This window comes from Haliotis asinina, chromosome 6 (genome assembly GCF_037392515.1).
Source record: "Haliotis asinina isolate JCU_RB_2024 chromosome 6, JCU_Hal_asi_v2, whole genome shotgun sequence".
Lineage (NCBI taxonomy): Eukaryota > Metazoa > Mollusca > Gastropoda > Lepetellida > Haliotidae > Haliotis > Haliotis asinina.
The window spans coordinates 14717947-14729935 of record NC_090285.1 but is presented as its reverse complement, the minus strand read 5'-3'; the positions used below and the strand labels follow the sequence as shown (position 1 = coordinate 14729935).

Here is an 11989-nt window from a genome sequence, read left to right as displayed (position 1 = left end):
CCAGGCCAAGTACCACCCCAGTAGTTGCCTCTACAACCACGTCATCCACCTTCAACTCACCTCCCCAACAGCAAGGTACTATGGCAACGCCTCACGTTAAACTCCAGCCATACAACGGTTCCGAAGACGCTGACTCTTGGTGGCAAGATTTTCAAAACTTTGTCACGTTGTTCAACTTTGATGCACAGAAACAGGGTCGCCTGATCCACTTCTACTTGGAGGGAGCAGCGAAAATATGGCTCCAAGATCTACCGGCAGATGAACGGCATGACATCACCAAAATCGGGCCAGCCTTCAAAGCCAGGTTTGGCAAGTCAAATATATTTGACATGAGCCTACTTCAGCTTTCTCAAAGGTCTGACGAGCCAATTGCTGCCTTCATCATTAGAGTCCAGGCAGCAACCAGGAACCGGCAGCTCCCAACAATGGTTATCGTTGCTGTGGCTGTCAATGGACTCCGTCCTGACATAAGACAGTGGGTTTTCAAGAAGGAGCCCGCCAGCATTGAAGACGTCCGGCACCATGCTGAGTTGGCAGAAAGATCCCTGGTGAGCCCCCGTGCCCTTGACGTCAGCATGGCTGAGAAAGTGGATCAGCTGTCAAGTCTGGTGGCCACTTTAATCACCAAGTCAGAGACCCCAGCTGTCCAGGCCACAACAGTAGCAAGCTCCCGTCCCAGCCCAGCAGTGCCACGTCAACCACAAGTCCGGTTCCAGCCTCCCTCCATTCCAGCCCCCAGACGTCAGCTGCCAAGAGAACACCGACCTTATGAGAACACACAGACCCACCCACCATCATACCACCAGCAGTCCTCAAGACAGATGGTTCCTTCTCAGCAGTACCAGTCACAGCCATGCCGTGGATGTGGTAAGTACTGCTCAACTCGTTCTTCATGCCCACATTTCAACTCAGTATGTAATTATTGCCAAAGGATAGGTCACATTGCTAGGGTTTGCATGAGAGCACAACATTCCCAGAATGTTCGTCCTCAACAATAGGGACTCGCGCCTGGCTCTCGGAAATCTGAGGTCAGGCAACAGAAACCCTTGGTCTCGCTTGTGGCTCCCTTAATAAAGAACACTGTTCCTGTAAAGGTGAAGCAAGCGAAGACAACAGGTCTTGTAGATACAGGTGCATGTATCTCCTGTGTCAACATGACCTATTTGCAGAAATTAGGGTACACACATGAACACCTAAAACCATCAGATTTATCAGAAATCATAGGTGTAGGAGGTGAACACCACTCTGTTTTAGGTACCATTCCTTTAGACCTTACCTTAGGACACCTTACCCTATCCCAATCCTTCTATGTATTTGAAAAACTTCATCATTCCCTCATACTTGGTATGGATTTTCTTGAAGCCAACAAAGCAACTGTGTCATTACTTGATAGAACTTTGGTGATTCAAGATGGTCTAATCTCAGTCCCCTTAACTGAAACCACTGCTGGGTATGCCAGATGCAAAAAACCGACAGTCATTCCTCCCCATTGTCAAGTTGATGTCCCTGTACATATTTCCCGCAGCAGACCTGGCTCCATCCTCCTTTTAGAACCAGTCCGAGCTCTTTCAAAAACTAAACTTCAAGGTGGTAGGTGTTTGGTAACAAATTCCAAAAAGGCAGTTTACATGCGTCTCCTTAACCCTAGCAAATCTGAAGTGCATTTGAATTCCAAAAGAGTGCTAGCAATTGCATCTGAGGTAGATTCTTCTGGCGTTTTTACCCTACCAGACACCCCTGATCCAGAACCCAATTCCTCTTCTGTCAGACACCACTCCCAGGTCGACCCCAGCACATAGGTCACATCAGGACACCGGTAGGACACACCCAACACATAGGTCACATCAGGACACCAGTAGGTCGACCCCAACACATAGGGCCACCAGTAGGTCGACCCCAGCACATAGGTCACATCAGGTCACCAGTAGGACACACCCAACACATAGGTCACATCAGGACACCAGTAGGTCGACCCCAGCACATAGGTCACATCAGGACACCGGTAGGACACACCCAACACATAGGTCACATCAGGACAACTTACATTCACAACCACCATCATTTGAAAAACATCCCACACCATCAGAACTTACATTTGATATTTCTGACTCAGACCTCACACCGACCCAAAAACAGGAACTTCTAGCTTTCCTTACCACCCAACACTCTGTCTTTGCTCAAAACTGGTCTGAGTTAGGCAAAACACACCTTCATCAACATAAAATAGAGACTGGTGATGCTAGACCTATAAGGCTTCCCTTCTATAGACAAAATGTAGAAGTAAGAAAAGAGTGCTCTCGTGGCACTCACCTGTTGTGATGGTCAAAAAGAAAGACAACACCTACCGCTTTGCCGTAGATTATCGCCGCGTCAATGCTGTCACCAAGCCGATATTTTTTCCCCTCCCACGTTTTGAAGATGTCGTTGATGCCGTTAGAGAAAGCCATGCTAAAATCTTTAGTGTTTTAGATTGTGCGAGTGGCTTTTGGCAAATTCCACTGCACCCAGAGACAAGACACAAATCAGCCTTTAATACCCCGGATGGTGTCTTTGAATGGAACCGTCTACCTTTCGGTCTTAAAAATGCTCCAATGGCATTCCAAAACACCATTTCTGAGGCACTGAAAGAAATGAATTGGCGGTACATTCTGATCTATGTTGACGATATCATTGTTTTTTCCAAATCCTTTTCTGAACATTTAAACCATCTAAAATGTGTCTTTCAAAAGATTAAACAAGCGGGCCTGACCCTCAAGCCTAGTAAATGTAAGCCAAGCAGGTACAATACTTAGGTCACAACTTCAGCAAAAATGGTATTGAAGTAGATCAATCCAAAATTGATGCCGTCACCAAAATTCCACAGCCCAAAAATGTTCACGATGTCCGTCATTTTATTGGTTTGGCAAGTTATTATAGAAAGTTTGTTCCAAATTTCTCAGGAATAGCATCACCTCTCTATGACACACTAAAGAAAGATGTCAAATTTTCCTGGACTGACAAGTGCCAGCAAGCATTTACCAAATTAAAACAAGCATTGACATCATCACCGGTACTTGCTTACCCAGACCCAACCAAACCATTCATTTTGACAACCGATGCATCACAAACATCACTTGGCTACATTTTGGGACAAAAGGGTGCAGATGGTAAAGAACATGTTATATGTTATGGTGGGAGATCATTGCATTCATCAGAGAAGAACTGGGGTGTAACGCAATTAGAATGTTTGGCTGTACTTGAAGGCATCAGAACGTACAGGGTATACTTGGCAGGAACTAGATTTACAATTTACACTGACCACAAAGCTCTCACATGGCTCAAAAACATCAAACAGAAAGATGGTAGATTAGGCAGATGGTCCCTCATGCTCCAAGAGTACAATTATGAAATCATACACAGACCAGGCAAATCCAATGCCAATGCTGATGCTTTGTCACGTACTAGATACCCTGAACCACTCACAGCTCCTGTCACAGATGACATTCCATCACCTCCTATTCCACCAAGTCAAACACATGTACAAGCAATCTCAGCTGAACCAAACCAACCAATGGCAAATGCTGCTACTACTAGTTCATCTCAGATTACAGACAGAAACAGCCCCACAACATCTAATAGAACATTCACTAACAGTTCCTGTTCTACTTCTCATCCTCTCTCTGATGTTGATCTTGATCAAGGTACTCCCTCACCCATCCAAGTGGATTTTGTCTATGCAAATGAACCCAATCCCCCTAAAACAGGTGTTATGGCTCTTACAGCATTAGACCTTAATGACAAGCAATTTGATGACCAACAGTATAAGTCTCCTGATCTCAAACCCATCATTGATTACCTTGCCAAAGATGAAATCCCAGCAGGTTACAGTGACACACAAGTCAAAGGTCTTGTAGGTCGTGCCCAACAGTATGCTCTTCTTGATGGCATACTCTACCATTTCCATCACGCTAAATATAGGGGTACCAAGAACAATCGTCCACAGAGAATCACACAGGTTGTCATTCCCTTAGCACTTAGGAAGCAACTTCTTGAGGCTTACCATGATTCCAAAGTAGGTGGATGTCATTTTGGTAGTGACGCCACTCATCAGGCTCTCATTGGTAAATATCACTGGCCAGGAATGTATCAAGATATTGACAATTACATCAGGTCATGTGAAGTATGCCAAAAGACCAAAATGCATACCCATGCCAAACCAGCCCCTATGGTTCCCATGCCTGTAGACGACACTTTCAGCCGGGTTCACATTGACATACTTGGGCCCTTGCCTGAGACCAAAGATGGCTATAAATACGTTTTGCTGGTAGTTGATGCCCTTTCTAGATGGCCTGAAGGCTTTCCTATCAAAACGCAAGATGCCACTGAGGTAGCTAAGGTCCTTGTCAATCAGGTCATTACCAGATTTGGTGCTCCGAGGTCACTCCTTTCTGATAGAGGCCGTCAATTCACTTCAAAGCTTGTGAATGCACTATGTGAACTGATGGAAATAAAACATTATACTACCTCTAGCTATCATCCTCAGACAAACGGTATGTGCGAGCGCAGAAACCGTACAATTGCACAAGCACTACGGGCTTATTCGGATGAGAAACAGTCAAATTGGGCAGATCTCATTCCCTTTGTCATGATGTCAATGCGAACCACACCATGTCAGGCTAACGGTTTCACTCCTTACCATCTTCTGTTTGGAAAGGAAATGCACCTCCCTATTGACACAGGCCTCCTTCCCAAACCTACCCTTGGCAAAACTGCAGAAGGTCACCTGAAGGCACTCCTTGAGAACCTGAAATTGGCAAAGGCTATTGCCAAGGAAAATACAGAAATATCTCAGGACATCAACAAGACACGATGTGATGTCAAAGCTCAGAGTCCTTCATATGAGGTGGATGATCTTGTTTTGGTGGATAACCGACAGGTTCACAAAGGCCAATCTCCCAAACTGTCAGTGAAATATACTGGTCCATTCAAAATCATTGGATTAGGTCCCAATTACACTTACAAACTGAGACACATAGACACAGGCAAACTACACACATCTCTCATCCATGCAAACAGACTGAAGCCATACACCACCCGTACAGACCCAAATAACAGACTTCCAGATCCCAATCCTGCTCCCAATACAAATCCACATCCTAATCCAATTCCTGCACATACACCAACACCAACACCAACACCAACACCTACTCCAACTCCAACTCCAATTCCACACCACAACCGTGATACTGCCCCGACCCCTAACCCTAATCAAACTGCCCCAACCCCTGCAACCAACACAGGCGATGGCACTCACACTCCAACAGATACTCAGATGGTACCACCTCAGCCACATATCTCTGATTCCGGCAGTATACCATCTACGTCTCAGTCAGAAAATGATCTGAATCCTATCACTGACGATGCAGACACATACCCCATTGATAAAATTCTCCAATGCAAACGGCAGAAAGGCATCCCTCAATATCGCATCAAATGGACAGGTTATCGTACCACAACATGGGAACCTGAATCCAATCTCAGCAAGAATCTTATTGATGAATTCCATAGGACGACCACAAAGTCTGGTAGAAAACGTAAAAAGGGACGCAAATACTTCAAATAAGTCACAGGTTTTCTAGAGTCCAGTTTGTCTTCTGAGATTTTCATGGGTAGCTTTAGATGTGTTTTTGACCATCCCCCTCCTACAGTAACCTTGTTCACTGTGTTTATAGTGCTAGGTTGTTCAGATGTTGACGGCCGCAACATTCTGCTCAGCCAGGTCAGCTCATCTAATAGTCTCATTTTTGATTTCTCAAAAGGTTCCACCTGGAGTCTGATAATACTGTGGCTGCTGATGTATTTTGCCCGCCCAGTTGTGTCTTCTGATCCAGTCCCACGATTGAACTATGGTATTCTCTCTCGTCCTGCCCCCCAAGTTCATTTCTCTACGGAGTATTGGATCCATACTTACGAGGTGAAACTTCCCAATGTTCCTGGCATCCCAACATTCAGTGGCTGCCATCAGGGTAACAAAACCTGCGACCTCCTGCATCAAACCCAGATGCACTTGAATGCTATTAAGACGAAATGTGTTGCCCAGCTAAATACTACTCGACGACAAATTATCAAACTGATTCCTGAATCCAGAATTCCTTCATCTACCCGAACCAAAAGAGCTATTTTGAGCTTTGTTGGTACATTATCCAAGACATTATTTGGTACAGCCACGACAAATGATGTCAACATTTTAGCGCAACACATAAATGCCCTAACCAAACATGATCTCAGTGTAGCCAATGTCATGAAACAACATTCAGCCCACCTTTCCTCATTCATGAAACTGGTAGATAGTAGGTTCAAAAATGCATTAAAAGGTATTAAAGCCAATCATGACGCCATTACATTCGCTACCACTGCCCTTGAGCATAGTGTAGAAACGATGACTTCTACCCTTACAGCACTTACCTCCCTTTCAATTGATCAGATCCAAAATGCCTATGTTGTTGAACATCAGTTAGAGGAACTGAAGTTAGGCATTCAAGATTTAGCCAAAAATAAATTGTCCCCTTTACTGATAGACCCTGAAACCTTGCTGCAAACAATTCATCACCTGTCTTCTGTCCTGTCCAATAAATATCCCAAATTCCACTTACTACATACCAATCCAAATTACTATTATTCTCAAGCTAAATTCATATTTGCGAGAACAAAATCCCATGTCTACGTCTCAGTTAAATTTCCCTTGTCCTCATTGGGTAAACCATTCAAAATGTACAAAGTTATTTCCCTTCCCCTACCAATTAATAGCACATCTACTCATTCCACCCACCTTTTGGATACCCCTACATATCTAGCTGTCTCCTCAGATGCTCAAACTTATGTCGAAATTGATAGCTCCACTTTGACGTCTTGCTCTGGTGATGAAATTGCTTTACATTGTCCCTTTAGAATACCCATCGTATCAATTAATAGACCTTCATGTACTTTGGCCCTTTATCATAATAACAAGCAGCAGATTAAAAACCTCTGCGACTTCCGTTACGTTACCAAACCTCAACCACCTCAATTAATTTCAGTTGATTCTTCTCAAGTTTTAGTTTACCAAATACCATTCCTTACCCTAACCTGCCCTAAAGCACATAGAATGATTACTGGGTGCAATTTCTGTCTCATTAAAACTCCATGTTACTGCTCCTTGTCTACTGAAGAACTCTTCTACCCTGCCTCTTTTGGATCCTGTTCTAATAAAACCAGCCAAATCTCTCATCTTCATCCTGTTAACCTCCCTCTCCTGCAACATTTTTTTGATGACACTGCCCTTGCTAGTATAGCAGGTGATACCTCTTTCAAAAAGGCAATCAACTTCACCATCCCTAAATTTAATATATTTTCACACGAATTTTCAAGCGTTTTGGCCAATGACAATCAAGCCCACCTTAGTCTCAAACGAATAGCTGAAAGTGCCAAAAAGGATCAGACCATTTTTCTGTCAATCGCTGAGCCATTCCTTGATGGACAGCTACCATTGCCAAGTACCTGGCCAGACACAAACTCTATAATTGCCATTTCTGCATCTGTTGTTTCAGCCTTTTCAATTTTATTAGTTACATGGATGTTTTTCAAACTTCGTACACTTTCAGCCACTCTCATGCTAATTACTCGTGTTGCTCCCGTTAAATCTGTGCAACACCCATCTTTAGATTATAACGCCCACACTACTCATAGTCCCCAGCCTCCAGACTTCGTCATCTCTTCTCTTGCCGACTATCACGTTTCTATCCTTCTTGGCATCATTACCTTAGCTGTCACTACTATCCTTGTCATCCTTCTCATCCGACATCGTTCAAGAATGCAAAACGGTCTTCTCTTGGAACTTACTACTGGTCCCGAGTGCGTCACTATTCCCATTCTTTCCTTATCACTTTGTCCTGCTTACTGGGACATACAGCCCCCATACACTGTCGAAAGCCTCCGTATTTCTGGTTACGTTTTTCCAACCCTCTTTGTTGACTGGCCAGACTTCATTGTTACTAATAAACTTACTAAAACTTCCATCACTATCCCCCAGACACTTCAAGTCTCCTTTCTTACTGCACGTAAGCTTCAGCGTTTCTTTACACAACCATTCACCGCCTATGTGTTGCTTATTCATAATGGCTATTATAAGGTTCTCGATCCACACTCCATACCTAGTTCATTTTAGTTACTTATATGAGACCTCCTCTACCTTGGTAACATTTACAAAGCACATTCTTTCTGAGTGTACATTTAGGATGGGCATTTCATGTTGTTGAGCAGTACTTACTTATTTTGTAATTGCATTCTCCGATGTATGACTTTCTAATTTTTGTATATGAGTGTTGACTATGCATTTCCTTGATTTTTTTATTGACTCTTGTGTTTTGAATCTTTTTGTGTGTGTGCTTGATGTTACCACATTGCTTTTGCGGTCAAAAGCTTTCCAGGGCACAGGGGTACTATAACAGTTGCAAAAATGTGCATATTCTTACCTAAAATTATTCAGATATTTCTCACCAAAGTCAATGTTATATTTCATACATTTTGTTAAAGTATTCACGTTGTAGCAGGCTTGTTATCGGTAACTTGCGTAACTGACAGCTGTCTATGCTACTGGCATCACCCCATGCCGTTAAAAGCCTGATGGAGTATACACTCCAGTGTTTGTACTGACCGATCCGACCACAACTTAATGGTCAAATATTGACGCCTGTACACGCTGTCAAATTACACAGATGTAGATGTGGAGGCTTAACCACGTACATTACTGGTTATTACTCAACTTTTCCGACAACACACGGCCAAAGCAATTAGAATCTCGAAAGCTATCTGCCAAAATTGAGTAATATCTCGATGCCATAACTTTTCAAAAGATAGACAAAGCGTCGTCTCCATTTTAGGGAAACTGGTTATACCGTACAAGCAGAGGGTTCAGCTATATAAGCACCAGGGTCTGAAACATACATCAGTCTGACCCTGGAACCCTTCTGTTTGTATCAAGGTAAGCCATAGTTACTTTATACTTTGCTCTTTTCATATTTTTGCTTAAAATGCGCCTTACTTGAATAATGAACCTAGTTCTGCACTTTATCAAAGTCATGTTCTAATCTTGTACCTTGGCCGCGTGGTTATGATTAATGTAATTTGGTATCATTACTACGGTAGTTCTGTATGCGGTCACTTTGTAGTTCTGTATGCCGACACTTTGTAAGATCTGTATGCTGTCACTTTGTAAGACTAACATAGTTATAACTTAAACACACAATTCGGCTGTATGACAGATATGGTTTACAAGTTAGGCTTCTATTATTTTTTAAAACTATCGCAATATGTGTCCTGGAAGTTTTTTCGTTAACAATGTATATACGTGCGTTCTGTAATTTAGAATATGTGTAGGTTGCACGCTGTGAGAATGTGTTTTAAGCCGCCACTTGGGCACTGATTGTAATATTCATATGTGTAGAATTCGTCTTTTCAAATATAATGGAAAATGTTGAATAACATGAAGCACTAGTTCTGCCCATACTTTCCGGCGTCAATTCACTGTTCAGTTTCATGTACAATTCCTGCCTGACAGACAGAGTTATTAGTTCACTTAGTTGAGATGTTTTACCATCGCATATTGTCGAAACCAAAAACCATGTCAGCGCAAGTATATGTTTTATATTGTGACTAGTTGCTTTCGTAGATATTGTAATTTTAGGTAACTAAGTTAACGTTGTGACTGCATATATGTTCAGAAGAAATACTTGAACGTTAAATTATTCTGACCAAATGCGTACAGCATTAGCAAAGCCTAAGTGAATATATATTTTCCATTTGATATACGCTATTGTCCTTCACTATCGTGAGTTATTAACTCGGAAAATCTCCGGTAAATAGCAATCATTTGGAAGCTACGAAATTTAGTCTATGTGTGTTGTAGATCAGTTCGTAAAGAACCAGGGTTTTTCAGAATTCCAAACTTACAGATATATTCTTCATAACTTTCTATATTTATCCTGTTAACAGTTTAGTCGTTATAATATTTTAGTGAGTTGTTTACATTGTCAGTTTAAAGCACTTCAGTGGATTTAATGAATAAAGGCTAACGCTGTAGAATCTGTGCAGCAACGCGACGGTCACGGTTCATTAGCATGCCGCCACACCTGCACAGCTAGTACGCGGATAGATTGTTTACTTGTGACGTAACGTACCGTCAGTCTCAGTGCGCTCTAATTATCAGTTACATAGGCCTTCATTTATATAACTGTGTGTCAGTCAATATTTTGAACTGGTCTCGAGATATTTATTTGTCAAATATATCACGGCTCATCTATAACTGTTATGTTAAATTTACCGTACATCGGATTATAACAGTACACGTTCAACACTGTACGAACGTACCGTATTTAAGGGAAAGGACGCCCCTGTATTGAAAAATGGTCGCTGTTCAAGAATGGCACAATGTTTATGAGTAAAATGTACATGATAAATGATTGCAGATTATGTTATGTCAGATATTGTTAGTACAGACATGCAGTTGTTAATTATAACTTTAAATTTGTTTGTATTACACCGTCGTAACGGTAATGAACATTGTATTGAGTTTAACTTAAATTGATAATGATTTATTATATAAAGTAAGGTTTAGATGTTATTCTACTCTTCTCATGTGCATCGGTGACATTTTATATCATTGTGGTTGAATGATTTTGTATGACATTGAATCCATGTATTGAATAAACAGTCTGACCCTGGAACCCTTCTGTTTGTATCAAGGTGTGGAGATCCCCCCGGCTAATTCCCCAATTCTAGGTACGAAGTAGCTTGGTGACAAACCAAGCCCGACTTCACATGGTAGAAACCCAATCAGATTCTTCTAGTCTGGAACTACAGTCATTGTCTGATACAGGATTGGCGTATAGCATGTATAGTGTACACATTACCTACAATCCTGCAACAGCTTTTAGTGAAATCTTCGCGGTCAATGAAGGCCTTGCCGTCAACGGGCATAGTGCATATTTCCAGAAATATCTAGATTCCAACATTTATTGTAGCATAGTAGAATGATACGCCCCCTTTCATCGTGATGTACGAATGCATCCCATGCTATGATGTTTAGAGTGAGTGAGTTAATATTCAACGTCACATCGGCAATATTTCAGCCATATCGTGACGAGAACATTTAATACTGAAATGAAATATATGTATGTTATAAAAACCTGTCGACAAAGGACAGTACAACAACTAGAATATCAGAATTAGATTTAAAGCTAGAGTATAGCGTTAAAACTAATATCACTATTTGGACAATACAAAGTAAAACAGCTATAGCTCGCCAACAACAGAAGGAAGATCCCCAGACCAGGGACTATGACGTAAGTAGGCATTTCTCAATAGAAAAGACTTTATACTTCTTTTAATCACATTCAAAGCTTTTAACACATCTGTCTCAAACTGCAACGTTCTACGTAACTAACTGGTATTACTGAATTAGTTCTGATATTAAATTGCAGGTAGCAAAGGTACTGTAAGTCCACATGGTCCCTAGTATGGTGATCTACCTTCAGTTGTTGCCAATCTATAGCCAGATTTCATGTTGTATTGTCCGAATAGTGATTTTAGTTTTAACTTTCCACACTGGTTTTAATCCCATTTGTGATATTCTAGCTGTTTTTTTTTATAGCATCCATATATTTCATTTCAGTATTAAATATCCTCGTCACGATATGGCTGAGATATTGCCGATGTGACGTTAAATATTAACTCACTCACTCACTCACTGATATTAAATTACATTTTGGCTGCGATTCGCATACTCATGCTTCTTCTGAAAACATTCGCCATAATATGCATTTGTCTGTCATAGCTCGAACACGTAACACTTATTATGTGAGTGAGTGAGTTGAAATGTACATTCACAAATAGATGTAAGAATATAATTGTTTCATTACGTCATTGACCCAAAGAATGAAAGACATCTATCAACAAGCATAGCTTGAATCAATCT

At 41.6% G+C, this 11989-nt stretch overlaps 1 protein-coding gene across 1 annotated transcript; it reads left to right on the top strand.

The window, feature by feature from the left end:
• The first annotated feature begins 5644 nt into the window (after nucleotides 1-5644).
• Nucleotides 5645-8182, top strand: LOC137287701 (uncharacterized). Its single transcript, XM_067820089.1, has one exon. It carries the CDS (start codon nucleotides 5645-5647, stop codon nucleotides 8180-8182), a length of 2538 nt encoding a protein of 845 aa, XP_067676190.1.
• The last annotated feature ends 3807 nt before the right edge of the window (nucleotides 8183-11989 follow it).

Coding starts and splice junctions, on each gene's coding strand:
- LOC137287701 (XM_067820089.1), top strand. CDS start 5,645: ATGGGTAGCTTTAGATGTGTTTTTGACCATCCCCCTCCTACAGTAACC.